Genomic DNA, 18,659 nt, shown 5'->3' with positions numbered 1-18,659 from the left:
TTTGTAGGTTTTGGTTCACTGCTTGTCGAGATATAAAACTCAGAATTTCGGTGCTTTTCATGTAATTTCCGGTTATTCGGATAGATGCATGAAATTAACAAATCAATCCTGATAGATATTCATTTTACTTTCCACAAAGTCTACGCATAATACTAAACATCAACGTTATTGCAAGAAGGAAAAAAAAACAAAACGTTTCACGTTGTTCGATTTTGGTCCCAAACACTCTTCGTCGGTTTAGTCCAGCTGATGAGTGGTTTTCTTAAGTCGATGCCACTGAACCATCACTCCTCGATACTTCGAGAGGATTCTTCACCTGCTAGCGCATGTCGGCTGGAATCCTTCGGCATCACCTCAAGCTTGTGTACCGTATATCTGGAAAGGAGGTAGATGGAAACGTACTTGTATGAGGATTGGACGGTTCGAATCTTTTCACCTTTTAACTCTCTTTCTTGGGTCACCCGACTGTTTTCAACCGGAAATTACTAATCTATACAACATTTAGGATAAAGTTACATCGGGGCTACCCAGAAAGAGGGCAATTGGTAGTACTCACCGCTCGCGTATTTTCAACACCGCCCAGAGTGCCATCAGCGGGAATGGGGTCATGATGGCAGCCGAGACCGGCACTACCGTGGTCAGATCGGCCGCCGGTTGATCCAGCGAGAACCTGAGCAGGAAGATGGCAATGCCCGTGTTCTGGATGCCGGTTTCGACTGAGATGGCCAGCGCATCGGTTGTGGGCAAACGTGCCGCCTTACTGGCCAGGAAGCCGAAGATGTACCCGATCCAGGGAAGCCCCAAGCCGGCGGTGACAATTTGCCAGGAGAACAGCTCGAAAAGGTACAGATTGGTGACGATGGCGAAGATGACGATGAAAAGGATCAGAACGGCCGACATGGGCTTCAGGATGCGTACGAGGATTTGTGCCGTTCGGGGACTGTAGCGTTGAATAAGCAAGCCAATTCCCACGGGTACGACCAATCCGACGGCGAAAGTAGCTATATTTCGGTAGGGTACCTGCAGGTTAGCACTGTTGAAAATGTGTCGACCTAGAGAAAAAATCCACAAGGGCATCATCCCAAACGCGGCTAGGGTACTTATGGTGGTCATCGCTAGCGAGAGATTCAAATTGCCGCCCAGCACCACGGTCCAGATATTCGAAGCTCCCCCTGCTGGGGACACACCGGTAAAGAACAATCCCAGCTGCAGCTCGTAGCTGTCTGGAAATAGCAATTTCCCTAAACCGTAACTGAGCACCGGCATAAAAAGGAACTGAGCTAGGAATCCAATGACTGGTCCAATCGGTCGAACTATAATCGCTTTCAAGGTGGGAACGTCCAAAGCAGCCCCAAAGTTAATATACAAAATTGACACCAGAATCGCAACCGAAGCCGTGAAAACTGTATCGATAACCCGTTGCTCACGTATCACGGTTATCGGTAACTTTTGATCGGATTGCTCTGTCCGGTTGTCCGATTTGGTCACTTCCACATACAGATTGGAAGAACCAAGAAACCCAGCCGACACATTGAACTGGCCCTGGTAGGACCCATCCTTCAGCTCCACCACCGGTATGAACCCTTGGCCAACGATCGTCGCCACATGTTCCCGGTCGCTTTTCAACTGAATCAACGCATCATTGCCCAACTGTGTCGGGTCCAAGCCATCCAGCACCAGGCTTATGTTGCCAACCGTATGCATATGTAGCGTAAGATTCTTCGGATCATACTGCACGTTCCAGCCAAGCGTGGGCTCATCGCGAGCACCGGATTCCGGAAGCGCGACCAGCGCTGCCTTACAGTAGGTGACCAGCTGCAGCACCAGCACTATCAGAAACATCACCAAACTGAGCAGTGGACAGGCCATGTTAATTGGCTCGTTAATGGTTTAGGTTACTGTTCCTAGGGTGAAAAGAAAGAAATCAACGGTAGTTATTAGAAGGATTACTAACTCAACTGATAAACGAGTACGTGTCGAGTGCTGAGGTGATGAAGAAGATTAAAATAGTCCCCACCTGGGATGGTTGAGTGGGGTCAGTCAAGTTTGAGAGACAGCATAGACAGCCTATCAATGGGTGACATTTTTCTTATTAATTCCTCAATTTAGTATTAAAAGGGGAAAGAAAAAATGGAAGACACCTTCCTAGGGATGAATAATCCCAGAGAATGGAAATCCCGAAAAAAAAGACACCTTCCCAGTTGCGTGTTGGTCGAGTCATTAAACTCGTTTAAAAATTGATCCTGTAACGAGAAGGGGTTGTCATTGAAAGGTAATTAGGAAAAAGTTGAAGCTATGCACACTATAATGATATCGATGACCTAGATGTTAATTACCTTTGGAGCTTTACTCGAAAAGCCAAATGTTTCTTGTTTCTTTTGAAATAGGACAAAAAAAAAAAAGAAAAAAAGGCCAAGTATCATTGAAGTTTCTAATCTTAAGCTCTTCATTTGTGATGAGCTTAAGGAAATGCAGTTACGTTTTTTTCCAATTTAAGTTTCAAAAAACATAAATGTTTCGGGGACAAAGGTTAGCCAAAAATATTACGAAGCCTTCAATTTTTTTTACAGCTAATCTTTGCTCTAAAAAAGCTGAGCGTTTGGAGGAAAACTAAGAAATATTTAGATTTAGCGACCCGAAACCAGTTCTCAAATTTTTGTGTCGAGAGACAAATCTTAGATACGGTGAGTGTATTGATTATTTTACAATTTTTCAAATTTTTGTAATTTAATTCAGTTTTATACTATTTGTCGTCAGTAAGAATTGATAAACAAAACAAGTATGTTTGTACTTACTACTTAATAATGCCTATTTTTAACATTTAAGCCTCAGTACATTTTTTGTATTTTTGTGGTTTACAATCTTTTTTCTAAGGAGATTAGCTATTGAAGTCACAGTCTAAGTCAAGGTCAATAATGCAATAATCTAAATGTGTGAGTGTTAGAACATTCCGGCAATCAACTTATGTTAGTATTCTGCGGTGTTTTGCGAGGCCTTACAAATTGGGTTTCTAATTCTCCGTACAACTTAACGAAACACTTAAAGTTTCATACGGGAACGTAACTACACTAACAGAGTAATAATACTCGCCAGAGTAATGTGTAGTAAGCCACTACTAGTGAATTAGTTTATCCCTTCGACCGTCTCCGAAACACAATGAGGCCTCATGACCACATCCATACAGAAATAGACAGTATGTACAGAATGATAATCAGCTATCTTCAATAGCGCACGCAAGACCGGTATCTTTGCGTGAGAATCCCTCAAAGTGCATCGATTATTGGTGGGCTACTTTTATGAATAAGGTATGGCGTTAAATGATTGTTTGGTCCCAAAAATGACTAGACGAAAAAAAAAAAAAAAAAATAGGCACTCACTCACCCGTGACAAGTTAGTCCTATAAGAGAAGCTGCGTCACCGTCGCCAATTGTTATCAATTGAAAATTATTCGCATATATTTGCATAAGGGAATGCGGCTCGTCTCGATCCTTAGATATACCTTCTTGAAGCCAACACTTACTTACGAACGACGACGCTCAGTGTTGTTTAGACTCAAAACAAAGTGAGATACACATGCACTACTGACACGAACTACCTACTTTTATCTCTTGAAACCTGAGACTCACGATTTCCACTAAGTTGCGGCTGTTACATCATTGTGGTTTTTATTACTAAGTACAAACCATCACATCGGGCCTGAAGATTAATTCGTATGATTTTTTTTAATTTTTATTATTGTGTTAGAGATATAAAATTATAAATCTTGTTTCTAGTTTGTTGGAAGATTTTTACACAACTCACTTTTACAAAAAAACAGGTTTACTTTCGCAATCTGATGTACCACTCTAAACATCAATTTGTCATATTCGAGTTATGGGATTTATGTTCTGGAATTGCAAAGAGGCTCGGCTTTTTAGCCTTATAACTAAAGTAGTAATTTACTTCAATCCTAACGTTAGTAAGATCCACTCGTAGCAGTGGCTAGTAGCCAACTAAAACAGCGCTATTTACATTTCCGTCTACTCGAACTGACTTTACTACTACTGCAATTTCTTCAGTGGGCCCTCCTGTCCCCACCCCCTACGGGCGGAAAACAGCGTTTTCATGAAACACACACTTTGACATGAATGAATTTTGATGACGTGAACAGGGTGAACGGGGTGAACATATAAACAAAAAAATGGGCGTGAATTTCGCCCGCATGAATTGCGTTGGTATTCGCACTATTCAATGGTCAAAATGGTCGAAATAGAACAAAATTTTTTTTTTATTTTAATTAATATTGTTTTTTTTTTACAAAATATGTTGTTTGTTGTTGTTCAGTTGTCTATAATAGTCTTATGTACTTTGGATTCGCTTTTTAAACGATTGTTGGGTATTAGGCTGGCAGCGAATAGGGTCATGTAGAATCTCGAAACCGACCATGCATACACTTTTTGGATTGGCTCTTAAAACTGTTAAATTTCAGCAAAATCGGAGTTGATTTAGGGGTGCTTCAAAGCGCTCAAACTATTTGAGTTTATAATTTTCATCGCATAACTTTAACGAATACTTTTTAGCGAAGAAGCCTGCAACTACAAATCATCGAATAATCCTTAAGTACCTACTACCAACACAATCATTATTTATTTCGAAAAATTGCTAAGTTTTCGATTCTCCGGCGCATAGTGACGTGATAAGACTTGCACTGTTGACGATCCGATGCCAGCGTCTTCACTTGGTCCCGGTCAAGATGCTCGTCGACAATTCGGATTTCGGCGGCTAGGCTTCGCCGCCACGAGTTTTTAGGTCTGCCTTTTCTTCAATGTTCTTCTGGATTCAATTCAAGCGCCTCTCTGCAAATCTCGTTCTAATTTTTTCGCATCGTGTGCCCAATCCATCTCCACTTACATTCCCGAATCCCTATTTCTAGCGCCTGGTGATGTAGTTCCTCATTTAAGATCCAGTTGCCAGGCCACCAATGATATTCCGCAGGCAGCGGTTTACAAATACTTGCAGTTTCCGCGTCGTTACCGCATATCTGCACCAAGTTTCGCACCCGTACAGCAATATGGATTTGACGTTTGAGTTGAAGATTCAAATTTTCGTTCGTAGAAATATCTGACGTGCAAATGCAAATCGGGCTTTTCTTATCCGGGTTTCGATGATTTTCTTGGTACCACCATCAGGCGTTATCTGGCTACCAAGATACTGGAAGCACTCCACTTTCTCAACTTGTTACCCAGCTACCATGAAACTAGAGGTATTTCCTGTGTTGATCTGCATCGACTTGGTCTTTCCGACATTGACTTCGAGACCTGCTGCCTTGGAGCTTTCGGTGAGGTCGACGAGTTTGCTCTGCATATGCGGTTGTGTTTGACCGAGCAAAACAATATCGTGTGCCAGGTCAAGGTTGTTCAGTTGGTCCATTGTTAAAGTATTCCACGGCAATTCTCGGTTCGGTGTACATTCGATCGATTAAGTCAGAATCTCATCCATTACAATTAAAAAAAAGTAGCGGTGATAAGATACATCGCTGTCGCACTCCAGCAGTTTTAGCGATTGGATCAGACAAGAAAATGCTTCGTAATGTGCTTCGATGAGACCAGTTTCTCTGGGACTCCCCGTCGCCTTAGAGCCGCCCAGATGTTTTCATGGTTAAGTCGATCGAATGCTTTTTCGAAATCAACGAACACCAGCAGAAGAGAGTCCTGGAATTCGTTGATTTGTTGCAGTATGATTTGTAGCGTTGTGAGGTCCACACATGATTGTCCAGATCGAAATTCAGCTTGTTGCCGTCGGAGTGTAGCGTCGATTTTCTGCTGAATCCTGTTCAGGATCACTTTGCAGAGCACTTTGAGGGTTGTACAGATCAACCACTGATCATACTGACAGGACACTTAGAACAAAAATTCGATCATTTTCTGGCTAATTTTTTTCGTCAAATTTAGCAGGTTCGCAATACCGACGGCAGGTGGCGAACCTATAAATTTTCCGGTAGAAATGCCCTGTAGGAAAAATGTACCTGTTTTGCACGATTTTATCGTCTGAGTTGCCTGTTTTTTGCGAAAGTCGGGTGGCACTTTCTAACTGGGATAGCATTTCTTCAAATCGATCGATGCGCACTCTGGAATCGATATTGCGTACTATCGATTCCAGAGTGCGTAAATTATCCAAAAAACGAAATCGACTGTCCAGTCAGTATGGTCAGTGGATCAACGTTGTGCCTCGCCAGTTACCGCACTCTGTCAGTTCTCCTTTCTTCGGGGCCTTTACGAGGATACCCTGCATCCCGGGAATGTTACAGTATCCCAGATGTCAGCGATAGAACGGTGCAACATTTGTGCTGACAAGGCAGGGTCGGTTTTCAACATTTCAGCAGGGATGCAATCGATCCCAGGTGCTTTGTTGGATTTCATGTATTTGATTGCCGCTTCTATTTCAGCCAGCGAGGGCGCTTCCTACTGTTGGCGCTTCTAGCTGCGGGTTCTGTTGGCCATCGCTATTCGTGACTTGGGAGAGTTGTTCGAAGTGCTCAGTCCATCGTTTGAGCTGATCTGTTCGATCGGTCAATAACTGACTTGCTCGGTCTTTTAGCTAGCCTTAGTCCATGCTCCACTGAGGCGGCGAGAAATTTCATAAAGTAATCGAATATCTCAATTGGTGGTAGCTTTTTCTCCCTCTTCGGCTAAGAAGTTTGTCCAGGCTCTCTGGTCTCGTCTACAAGCTCGTTTAACTGCCTTTTCCAGCTCCGCATATCGTAAACGGGCGGCTACTTTGGCTGACCCGGTATATGCCTGCTCAATTCCGCCATTAGCCTTTTTCCGATCATCGACCATCCTCCAAGTTTCAACCCACATCCATTCATGTGACCTTATGTGCTGGTCGATGGGGGAAGAGCGATCCACCGATCACCATGTTGTTGTTGCCACAAAATTCTACAAACAGCTCTCCATTTTCGCTCATCTGTCCTAGACCATGGCGCCCCATGATGCGCTCAAGGTCCTGATTGTCGGAGCCAATTTTTGCGTTGAAGTCACCTAAGTGGATTTGAATGTCACCCTTCGGAATTTTCTCAACAATCAACTGTGTAAAAAACGTGCTAATTCCCGATAACCGTATAAAAAACCCGCGTGCTTATTGCGGAAAACCGTGTTAAAAAAAACTTTTGAAGTTAGGACCGGGGAAAATGCTTCGAAAGTTGAGATAATTAGACACGAAACCTGCGACAAAAACCTGAGACTTTATAATAATTATAATTTCGTTTCATGTTATCGAATACAACTCGGGTTTCGCCCAGAGGACTGAACCAGCTGTCAAATCGCATACAAACGCACCGTACCAAATTTTTGGAACCAGAACGTCAGTGTGGTTCCCGAAATTAAACACTTCACCCCATAACAGACTCGAAATAGGGTAACATTTTGGTTGCCAAATACATCTGTTGTTGTCATACTGCAGATTTAGAATCGATTTTAACAATGTTTATGCTGAAAACTCTGCATTTTGTGCCCAACCATAATTTATTAATGTTACCAAAGATCCCTTTGATTGACATTCCCGAGCCGCAGATATCATTTTAAGGATTGTTAAAAAATTGCCTCTGGTTGAAATTTTTGCAATGAGGACGCCATGTTGCCCCATACGTGTTTCACTCGTTTAATTTTTCTTCTTCCTGCGGGTTTCTTGACCGAAAACTTGATACGGGAATTTTTGTTTTCTTCAGCCCCTTGGTTTCGCCTGTTTTTTTTATCATCCCTCCTTCTTCATATTCGCATACAAACACCTTTTTTTACGTTCATTCATCATGAACTTTTAACTTTTTTTCCCACAATTCATCAGTTACAAATTTTCCAGCCACTTTTGGAACCGAGTTTCACAACTTTGATAGGTTCAAAGTCCGATTAAATACGTATCGCAGTTTCCTCCGAAATACATTTTAGACCGAGATATTCGTTCATTCAACTACACCAGAGAGCATCGAACTTATCTACTGTGATTCTTCCGACAATTTTATCGCGTAACAAGATGAAAAGTGCCTTATCAGTAGTGCTCCAAAAGTCTCCGAAAATGCTGAGTAAGTGCGGTAGACAATAGTAGTAGCTAGTATGACTAAATCGATTAAAACCCACTTGTTGAATTCCAGATCGGTCACCAAATCTGCCCATTGCAGTCAGCCAAACAGGTGAGAGCCACTTATTGCCCAATAATCTGAAAATAATAGGTGGTCCTAAACCCCTATAGAGTGTTATCGAGATAAGTTTATGAAATCACTTTGAAGATTACTTCGTTCAAAGATAGCCTTAAATCTTGATGCACCGAAAAAGATTTGGTCAAAAATAAATGAACAATTTAACTAAATTAGTTAACTTTTTTTGTAGCTCGCACCCTCTGCTCCGCCCCAACGTCGACGTCTTACAGCTTCGAAACGCTCAAACTGTCGACCCCGAAACCGTTCGTGGTTCACGTGGAGCTGAATCGGCCGGACCGGCTGAATGCCTTCAACAAGCGCATGTGGATCGAGCTGGGCGAGTGCTTCAACCAGCTGCATGGTGATCCGGACTGCCGGGCAATCGTGCTATCCGGAGGTAATGCAAAGCACTTCACTGCCGGGATCGACCTGGTGGATATGTTGAAGCTGGGCCAGCAGCTCGGAGACATCGAGGACATTGGTCGCCGGGGTAGACTGTTTGAAGTGATGATCAAGCTGTACCAGGACTCGATTAGTTCCCTGGAACGCTGCTACAAGCCGGTGATTGCTGCTGTTCATGGTGCTAGTGTGGGCGCAGGTGTGGACCTGATAACTGCCGCTGATATTCGTTATTGCACCCGAGACGCCTGGTTTCAGGTAAAGGAGGTGGATATTGGAATGGCAGCGGACGTGGGAACTTTACAGCGCCTACCAAAAGTCATTGGAAGTATGAGTTTGGCTCGGGAACTCTGCTTCACTGCTAGGAAGTTCAAGGCCGATGAAGCGCACAGTTGTGGCTTGGTTTCGGAAGTTTTCGCCAACCGCGAGGATATGATTGGGAAGGCCGTTGCGTTGGCTGAGCAGATTGCCAGCAAAAGCCCTATTGCAGTTCAGGGAACTAAGAAAAATATGGTCTATTCATTGGATCACACCAACCAGGAGGGTCTAGATCAAATCCGAGAGATGAACATGGTCAATATGCAAAGCGAAGATTTTATGAATGCTGTTATGGCTCAACAATCAAAGGACGAGATGCCAATCTTTTCTAAATTGTAATTGATCAAGCGCATTAAGAGTAAAGTGTTTCTTTTTTTTATAATAAAATCGGTAACCTATGGGTACTATTTAACTTTTCATTAGTAAAAAAAGGCTTACATATTAGTGAGAACACTTTGCACAGACATTACATCGTTAGAAGGCAGTTAATGTACACTTGAAACCAGTAAAAATACCCCAAGGAAAAACCCGATCCCTATATTCCCGGTGGTACCAGTTCCACATCATCAAAGTAGGGCAGCAACATTGCATTCCGGGCCGATATCCTTTTGGTGGGATCGTATACCATCAGCTGCTCGAATACGGATTGTGCCTGGTAGCGGTTGATTTCCTCTGGCGGAGGTTGAGGATCCCAGCGGGGAAATTTGGGCTTGAAGTCCGGCAATTGGGACACCCCTTGCCATCGGCTTTCGTCCGGTGTTCCCATGGTTCGAAATATGCGGTACAGTTGGTCAATTTCGCTGTCTCCCGGGAAAAGTGGTCGTTTGAGTATCATTTCCGCAAAGATGCATCCCAAGCTCCAGATGTCCACTCCGGTGGCGTAGAATTTGGTTCCCAGCAGGATTTCCGGTGCCCTGTACCACAACGTGACAACTTCGTGCGTATAAGTACGCATCGGAAAATTAAACGAGCGCGCCAAACCGAAATCGGCCAACTTGAGATGTCCTTCGCGATCGATCAACAGGTTCTGCGGTTTCAAATCCCGGTGCAGAATCCGGTGCATGTGGCAGAAGGCGATCGCGTCCAGCATCTGATGCATGTAGCTTTTCACCAACTTGACAGTGAAGGAAGATTTGTACTTGTCGAGGAGTTTTTTCAAATCCATGTCCAGATATTCAAAGATCATGTAGATGCTCGAGTCCATGATGGCGACATCGAACAGCTCCACCACCGAATGGTGCTGTAGGTCCTTCAGCAGTGATATCTCGCGAATGGCCGTCGAGGGAACGCCTTCGGTTTCACTGAAATTTTGAGAAAAAATCAATTTGGTATTCAGATTCCAGACAAAGTAGTCGAATTATACCAGATTTTTTCAGATATGTACCTATTAAAATGTTTAATAGGTATCCTATCAAGTTCACATTTTATGACATCGATCATGTAAGTTATTAGATTTCAGTTATACCTAGAAAATATGAGAATCTCATATTTTCTAGGTGTAACTGAAATCTAATAACTTACATCATCTGATCTAGATTCTAATTTCTGATTCTCATTCTCTACCTACCTGTCCAATCGTATCCGCTTGAGGGCGACATATTTCTGGGTGTTGACGTCTTTGGCTTTGTACACAACGCCATAAGTTCCCTCGCCGATTTTCTCAATACGCTGATAGTCGCCGATTTTGTGCATCATGCTTGAGGCTCCCGGTGAACCTTTCCAATCCTAATCCGGATATTTCACGAAGACATACTGAATTGGTCGATGCAGGAAACACAATTTCCACGTAGAAAAACCGATTGAATGGATTGTCCGCCCTCGTTTCTATTGAGACTGAACTTGATTCGTTGCTGAATTCTCGCTGCTTTCCAGTTGGAAAGCAGAAACAACAAAACAAACCAGCTGGTACGAGTTCACTTTTGGCGCCAAAACATACGGATGAACCGCGCATGAACGCCGTCAAATCTGATTTTTTTTTATTGCAGTGATACTGTTTTAATTCAAATTTATCGTTGCATTGAATTTTGTTCATAGCGGTGTACTGCCGTTGGAATCATAATTGTCACATTTTTCGTATTTAAATACCTTCCCATACCAAATTTAGATCCATATGCTTTAAAGTTTTCCAATTATGCTGGAAAATGTAAAAGAGCCCCCTCCCCCCTTTCTTTCTTTCCACAAAATGAAGAGAAGGGTATCATATATTTCTAAAACCCTTTCTCGTACCCAAATACTCCTCCAAGCCAAATTTGGTTTCATTTGCTCAAATAGTTCTCAAGTTATGCAATAAAATGTATAGATACCCCCCCTCCTCCCTGCCTATATCCCCACTGAAAAAGGGAGGGGTCAAGAATAACCATAGAAACATTTCATGTGCTCCCATGCCAAATGTGGTTCCAATATCTTTATTAGTTCTCGAGTTTTGTAAAAAATTGTAAGGCATGCACCCTCCCCCCTTCCTAAATCGCCACTGAAAGGAGGGAGGGGTACCTAATATTCTTAAAAACATTTCTCGTACCCAAATACCACCACATGCCAAATTTGATGCCATTTGCTTGATCTGTTTTCGAGTTATGCCAACATTTGTCTTTTTTTTGGTAAGCCCCTCCCCTCCTTCATGAGAGAGGGAGGGGTCTCAAACTATAATAGGAACCTTTCCCTGCCTTAAATACCCCCACCTGCCAAGTTTAGCGCAAATCGGTTCAGTAGTTTTCGAGTCTATAGGGAACAGACAGACAGACAGACAGACAGACAGACAGACAGAAATTCATTTTTATATATATAGATATTCAAACCCTGAATTTTATCCAAATATACTGCCGTTTCAAGCAAGACTGTCCCATGTGACTTTTGGGTCATTTTCACTTTTTTGCTGGAAACGGTCTCTTTTAGTGTTAACTTTCGAATAAAAACACAAACAAGTATGCTTTGTTCTGAACTTATACGAAATTTTCATCAAGGTGGTTGTCTCCATGTTGATAGTTCTACGCAAGAATGTCACACTAGAGAAAATTCTATGAAAAATGCAAGTTTTATCAAAAAAATTTCATAAGATGAGTTTAAACTGTTGAATTTAATATTATTCACTGAACAGAACACTGAAATAGCAGGCGGAGGAGAGAGAAGCCTTGAGTGTTTTATTCAGAGAAATTTTCACAAAACACTTTTCGGTTAGGCACTACTTACAGGATTCGTTCTCAACTATTCATTTTTATAAACAAAATGTAACGTACTTCTCAAATTACGGTTTAACCGTTGGAGGTTTTCGAAGAAAGATATCAATCCTAAATGTGAAATTTAAACATATTTTTATTTATTCATATTCAGTCTTCGTGGAACAATGAATAACACTAACAATAAATAAATTTAAAATAAAGGATAGCTAACATTAAAACAAGAATTTATTCAAATAAAAAAACTAGCTGATTCAATTTTTAATCAACTTCTTCAACCGTTGGACCCGAGCGTCCCCCGAAACCTCCGGCTTGTTGTCCGCAGCTAGAAGATGCACCGGCATTGGCAGCACCCTGATGCAATTTGGTCATAATCGGACTGCAAACCCGAGTTAGCTCCTGCATTTTGTGGTCGATTTCATCTTTTTCTGCCATGCTATTTCCGTCCAGCCATCGCAGCGTCTCGTCACATTTGTCTTTCACCATGGACTTATCCGAATCGCTCAACTTCTCGCCGGCTGTGTCCAAGGATTGTTTCAACTGGAAGCAATAACCTTCAAGCTGGTTTCGGGCGGCGATTCTCTCCTTTTGCTTTTCATCTTCTTCTCGGAACTTCTCAGCCTCCGACAACATTCGATCGATTTCCGCCTGGCTCAAGCGACCTTTGTCATTTTTGATAGTGATATTTTTCTCCACTCCAGTACTCTTTTCCTTTGCCGAAACATTCAGAATTCCATTTGCATCCATATCGAATGTGACCTCAATCTGCGGAACTCCTCTAGGGGCCGGTGGGATGCCTGATAGATCAAATTGACCAAGACGATTGTTATCTTTGGTCATGGCACGTTCTCCTTCAAATACCTGGATGGAAACTCCTGGCTGATTATCCGAATATGTTGAGAATGTTTGAGTCTGCTTGCATGGGATTCGAGAGTTGCGTTCGATGAGTTTGGTCATGACTCCACCAGCCGTTTCGATTCCGAGCGAAAGAGGAGCTACATCTACCAGCAAGACATCCTGAATCTTTTCGTCCTTATTTCCACTCAAAATGGCAGCTTGAATAGCAGCTCCATAAGCTACAGCTTCATCTGGATTGATGGACAAATTGAGAGACTTTCCACAGAAGAAGTTTTGTAGTAACGATTGAACCTTGGGAATGCGAGTAGATCCCCCAACAAGGACGATGTCATGAATCGAGTTCTTATCCATTTTGGAATCGGATAGAGCCTTCTCGACCGGATGAAGCGTAGCTCGGAACAAGTCAGCACATAGTTCTTCGAAGCGGGCTCGAGAGATCTTCGTGTAGTAGTCGATTCCATCGATGAGAGCATCAATTTCGATGGTGGCTTCAGTGCTCGATGACAAAGTTCGCTTGGCTCGTTCACATGCTGTTCTCAGGCGTCTCAAAGCACGTGGATTGGTAGATACGTCCTTCTTGTATTTGCGTTTGAACTCATCGACAAAGTGCGATACCATGCGATTGTCAAAGTCCTCGCCACCCAAATGAGTATCACCAGCCGTTGCTCGAACTTCGAAGAGTGATCCTTCGTCGATGGTGAGGATTGAAACATCAAAAGTACCTCCACCCAAGTCGAAAATCAGCACATTCCGTTCGCCTTTGAGATTCTTGTCCAATCCGTAAGCCAAGGCAGCTGCTGTGGGCTCATTGATGATCCTCAGAACATTCAATCCAGCAATGGCACCTGCATCTTTTGTGGCCTGACGTTGTGAGTCGTTGAAATACGCCGGAACTGTGATGACCGCATTTTTGACGCTCTGTCCAAGGTAAGCCTCCGCAGTTTCCTTCATTTTCGTCAGAACCATCGAGCTGATCTCTTCTGGAGCGAAACATTTCCGTTCACCTTTGAATTCCACTTCCAATTTTGGTTTTCCATCGACGTTGATCACTTTGAAGGGCCAGTGCTTGATATCGGCTTGAATCTTCGGATCATCGAATTTACGTCCAATCAATCGTTTGGCGTCAAAAACGGTATTCTTGGGGTTCATCGCAACCTGGTTCTTAGCAGCATCGCCAATCAGCCGCTCGGTGTCCGAAAAAGCCACGTAGCTGGGAGTCGTCCTGTTTCCTTGATCGTTGGCGATAATTTCTACTTTGCCATGCTGGAAAACACCTACACACGAGTATGTGGTGCCGAGGTCAATACCAATAGCTGACATATTGCTTGTAATTTATATTTCGACTTTTTATGAATAAACAGTCCTTTAGGTTTTCACTTCACTCTTGAATTTTTTACTGATTCAGCACTTTGTAATTACTTTTTCACTAACGGATTGCAGTTGAACGCTTTCGTTTGTTGGTTGCTTTAAATTGCTTGCTTCACTGTTTTAATTTGATTCACTCGCTTGTTTGAATTGAACTGGCGAGAGGAACTCGAATCTGGTGAATATATAGGAGCCGCGATCATTTCTAGAATATTCGAGCGGCTTCGGTGTTCATTCGAGCAGTTCCACACGAGGGTTATAAAAAATGAATATTGCATTGAATTACAAGCACACGACTGGGGTGTTTTCTCGAAAATTCGTTGGCTTGTGATTTTTTTATATCTCATTTCGTTTATTTGAAGGATTTGATGAAAATTGTTTGAAATTGAGATGTCGACTGAGGTTTACTATTGAATGAAACTCAAGCCTATTATAACGTATTAAGTTATAGTAATGTTCGCGTCAATTTGAAAAAAGAAAATTCTACTGTTCAAACCTATCAGGGGACCAATGGCAAAATTGATAACTGAATGATTGAAATGATATGAGGCATCATTTATACTGCTAATTATTTTGTCACATACCACTCTATCTTTGTCATATACATATAAGTAAAACAATAATTATTTTACCTAAGAGGTCAAAAAACATGTATCTTAAAAATTGAGGTCCTCAAAACCAGAGGGGTATAGGTGACAACATTGATCAATTTCCTATAATTGATGACAAAAATACTTCTTATGACGTTACATTATAAGCAACGAGTATTTGGCTAGATTTTCAATATTTTTTTTTCTTCTTTTGAACACATTTGAAATTACGGCAAAACCATTTTCTACGTTGTGATGTAAGCCTTCTTATTCAAAAACAGGAAAAACATTACACAAATGACTCAATATTATGTAGGCTAAAAAAGATTGAAATCATAAACTGTCGCTATCGCTATACTAAATAAATCCCATCCCAAATCGGAACACTAATATATGATTCCTCCCCCGAACTATAAACAAATGTGTTCACCTTTCGAGAGATTGATTTTTTCACTCTTCACATCCACTGATGAATTTTCCCGAATTTTCCAAATACTCCCGTTCACTGATGGTGAATCTTAATTATTAAGAAATCCATTCTTCGTGAACTCTCTCGAAACTGCTCGAATCCATACCGAAGCTGCTCGAACGTTCGAGAAATGTTGACTTTCACTATAAATTCACGGGATTCGAGTTCGCTCGAGCAGTTCAATTCAAACAAGCGAGAAAAACACATCAACAAGTGAAGAAAATTTAGAAGCGCAAAACTTCCTCTTACAAGTGCTAGAACAAATTGGTAGTGAAAAGTGTTATCAAGTGATAAAAAAGTACATTTTACTAAAGTTTCATTTGGCAATTAATTAAAAAGCATTCACATACAACAAACAATATGTCAGCTATTGGTATTGACCTCGGCACCACATACTCGTGTGTAGGTGTTTTCCAGCATGGCAAAGTAGAAATTATCGCCAACGATCAAGGAAACAGGACGACTCCCAGCTACGTGGCTTTTTCGGACACCGAGCGGCTGATTGGCGATGCTGCTAAGAACCAGGTTGCGATGAACCCCAAGAATACCGTTTTTGACGCCAAACGATTGATTGGACGTAAATTCGATGATCCGAAGATTCAAGCCGATATCAAGCACTGGCCCTTCAAAGTGATCAACGTCGATGGAAAACCAAAATTGGAAGTGGAATTCAAAGGTGAACGGAAATGTTTCGCTCCAGAAGAGATCAGCTCGATGGTTCTGACGAAAATGAAGGAAACTGCGGAGGCTTACCTTGGACAGAGCGTCAACAATGCGGTCATCACAGTTCCGGCGTATTTCAACGACTCACAACGTCAGGCCACGAAAGATGCAGGTGCCATTGCTGGATTGAATGTTCTGAGGATCATCAATGAGCCCACAGCAGCTGCCTTGGCTTACGGATTGGACAAGAATCTCAAAGGCGAACGGAATGTGCTGATTTTCGACTTGGGTGGAGGTACTTTTGATGTTTCAATCCTCACCATCGACGAAGGATCACTCTTCGAAGTTCGAGCAACGGCTGGTGATACTCATTTGGGTGGCGAGGACTTTGACAATCGCATGGTATCGCACTTTGTCGATGAGTTCAAACGCAAATACAAGAAGGACGTATCTACCAATCCACGTGCTTTGAGACGCCTGAGAACAGCATGTGAACGAGCCAAGCGAACTTTGTCATCGAGCACTGAAGCCACCATCGAAATTGATGCTCTCATCGATGGAATCGACTACTACACGAAGATCTCTCGAGCCCGCTTCGAAGAACTATGTGCTGACTTGTTCCGAGCTACGCTTCATCCGGTCGAGAAGGCTCTATCCGATTCCAAAATGGATAAGAACTCGATTCATGACATCGTCCTTGTTGGGGGATCTACTCGCATTCCCAAGGTTCAATCGTTGCTACAAAACTTCTTCTGTGGAAAGTCTCTCAATTTGTCCATCAATCCAGATGAAGCTGTAGCTTATGGAGCTGCTATTCAAGCTGCCATTTTGAGTGGAAACAAGGACGAAAAGATTCAGGATGTCCTGCTGGTGGATGTAGCTCCTCTTTCGCTCGGAATCGAAACGGCTGGTGGAGTCATGACCAAACTCATCGAACGCAACTCTCGAATCCCATGCAAGCAGACTCAGACATTCTCAACATATTCGGATAATCAGCCAGGAGTTTCCATCCAGGTATTTGAAGGAGAACGTGCCATGACCAAAGATAACAATCGTCTTGGTCAATTTGATCTATCAGGCATCCCACCGGCCCCTAGAGGAGTTCCGCAGATTGAGGTCACATTCGATATGGATGCAAATGGAATTCTGAATGTTTCGGCAAAGGAAAAGAGTACTGGAGTGGAGAAAAATATCACTATCAAAAATGACAAAGGTCGCTTGAGCCAGGCGGAAATCGATCGAATGTTGTCGGAGGCTGAGAAGTTCCGAGAAGAAGATGAAAAGCAAAAGGAGAGAATCGCCGCCCGAAACCAGCTTGAAGGTTACTGCTTCCAGTTGAAACAATCCTTGGACACAGCCGGCGAGAAGTTGAGCGATTCCGATAAGTCCATGGTGAAAGACAAATGCGACGAGACGCTGCGATGGCTGGACGGAAATAGCATAGCAGATAAAGATGAAATCGACCATAAAATGCAGGAGCTAACTGGGGTTTGCAGTCCGATTATGACCAAATTGCATCAGGGTGCTGCCAATGCCAGTGCATCTTCTAGCTGTGGACAACAAGCCGGAGGTTTCGGGGGACGCTCGGGTCCAACGGTCGAAGAAGTTGATTAAAGATAGATGTTATTGTATCCAAATGATATTAAGCTGCTATCAATTTAGGTTAACAATATTATTCATGGTGATAATCTTTTTAAAAAAATAACTTAAGTTTAAAATTTTAGTACCTATAAGATACAAGAAGTATTGAGAGATTACGAACAGATGCATTTTTCATTTGTATTCTGGGATTGACTGAATAAACCAAAACATATTTCTGTACTGTATTGAAAACAAATTTTTTCACTATACCTAATTCTTCGAAAAAACTTTAATGATAACAATAATAGGTTAGAAATACTAGTGAACCTGCATGTAAGAGAAGCGACATCTGATAGGATTTATTAGGCAAACACTAGCGACACCATGTTTTCCATGAAAGAGTTTCGATTAGTAAGGAAGCTTTTGGAAAACTTTTGAAAACTGCCATACATTTGTCCTAACTACAAAACGTCAAAAATTTACCTGGCATCGCGGATCCTTCTTCAAGTAAAGTAGGTTTCTGGTCACATTGCCGAAAGTTTGGTCAAAAACTGTTTTCTGGCTCTATGCTCAAACTCTAAAGTGAACGCTCAGTAATTGAACATTGAATTTGATGCCCCGTGGATCGCGATAAACGGCATGAATAACTTAAATTTTGTTACAAACAGATGGTTTTTAAATAAAAACACGAACCACCAGAGCAGTGAAAATAGTTGATCCTTAATCATAAATTTATATGACAAGCTTTCAAACCATTTACTTGAACTACAACAGCAATCGCAATACTCTCCTTGGTTGAGTTATCAATAAGAAAGCTGATAGCTCAACGACAAAATCTCTGATCGATTGTAATCGATTTTGACAATTCTTTTGTATCGATTTGAATTTTGTGTTTCAGACGTCGCTTCTCTTACCATATCTCTTACATGTTTCACTATGAAACACTAGCAATTGAACAGATACCAGTTTTTGGACACATAAAAACCAAGAAGAACCATAATGTATCTACTGTAGAAAAGAATAATAATTTTCCCATAATCACAATGTTTTCATCCTATGATAGAAATTGTACA

The 18,659-nt window shown here is 42.0% G+C and overlaps 5 protein-coding genes across 8 annotated transcripts; 2 read left to right on the top strand and 3 right to left on the bottom strand.

Annotated features, from left to right (window-relative positions):
- Positions 1-106: 106 nt before the first annotated feature.
- LOC129738217 (ileal sodium/bile acid cotransporter-like) lies at positions 107-4,020 on the bottom strand. Of its 4 annotated transcripts, XM_055729412.1 has the most exons (4): positions 3,802-4,017; positions 3,382-3,696; positions 557-1,904; positions 107-375 (listed from the first exon to the last, which is right to left on the bottom strand). In XM_055729412.1, the coding sequence occupies exons 3-4, from the start codon at positions 1,867-1,869 to the stop codon at positions 285-287; spliced, it is 1,404 nt and encodes a 467-aa protein (XP_055585387.1). In that variant the 5' UTR covers positions 1,870-1,904; positions 3,382-3,696; positions 3,802-4,017; the 3' UTR covers positions 107-284. The 4 variants fall into 4 exon arrangements, with proteins under 4 accessions (XP_055585387.1, XP_055585400.1, XP_055585392.1 ...); XM_055729425.1 differs by having other exon boundaries at positions 107-401; positions 3,382-4,020; XM_055729417.1 differs by having other exon boundaries at positions 3,378-4,018.
- Positions 4,021-7,792: 3,772 nt separating this feature from the next.
- Positions 7,793-9,291, top strand: LOC129738245 (delta(3,5)-Delta(2,4)-dienoyl-CoA isomerase, mitochondrial). Its single transcript, XM_055729434.1, has 3 exons — positions 7,793-8,056; positions 8,126-8,164; positions 8,361-9,291. The coding sequence occupies exons 1-3, from the start codon at positions 8,008-8,010 to the stop codon at positions 9,224-9,226; spliced, it is 954 nt and encodes a 317-aa protein (XP_055585409.1). The 5' UTR covers positions 7,793-8,007; the 3' UTR covers positions 9,227-9,291.
- Positions 9,292-9,351: 60 nt separating this feature from the next.
- On the bottom strand, positions 9,352-10,769 carry LOC129738251 (cyclin-dependent kinase 2). The gene is made up of 2 exons (XM_055729437.1): positions 10,455-10,769; positions 9,352-10,188 (listed from the first exon to the last, which is right to left on the bottom strand). Exons 1-2 carry the CDS (start codon positions 10,580-10,582, stop codon positions 9,423-9,425), a joined length of 894 nt encoding a protein of 297 aa, XP_055585412.1. The 5' UTR covers positions 10,583-10,769; the 3' UTR covers positions 9,352-9,422.
- A 1,448-nt stretch (positions 10,770-12,217) lies between these two features.
- Positions 12,218-14,424, bottom strand: LOC129738195 (heat shock protein 70 B2). Its single transcript, XM_055729389.1, has one exon. The coding sequence runs from the start codon at positions 14,236-14,238 to the stop codon at positions 12,322-12,324; it is 1,917 nt and encodes a 638-aa protein (XP_055585364.1). The 5' UTR covers positions 14,239-14,424; the 3' UTR covers positions 12,218-12,321.
- A 1,113-nt stretch (positions 14,425-15,537) lies between these two features.
- LOC129738206 (heat shock protein 70 B2-like) lies at positions 15,538-17,795 on the top strand. Its single transcript, XM_055729400.1, has one exon. It carries the CDS (start codon positions 15,703-15,705, stop codon positions 17,617-17,619), a length of 1,917 nt encoding a protein of 638 aa, XP_055585375.1. The 5' UTR covers positions 15,538-15,702; the 3' UTR covers positions 17,620-17,795.
- Positions 17,796-18,659: the final 864 nt, after the last annotated feature.

This window comes from Uranotaenia lowii, chromosome 1 (assembly GCF_029784155.1).
Source record: "Uranotaenia lowii strain MFRU-FL chromosome 1, ASM2978415v1, whole genome shotgun sequence".
In the NCBI taxonomy this organism is placed as follows: domain Eukaryota; kingdom Metazoa; phylum Arthropoda; class Insecta; order Diptera; family Culicidae; genus Uranotaenia; species Uranotaenia lowii.
The sequence above is the reverse complement of the archived record's forward strand: the minus strand, read 5'-3'. Positions and strand labels throughout refer to the sequence as shown.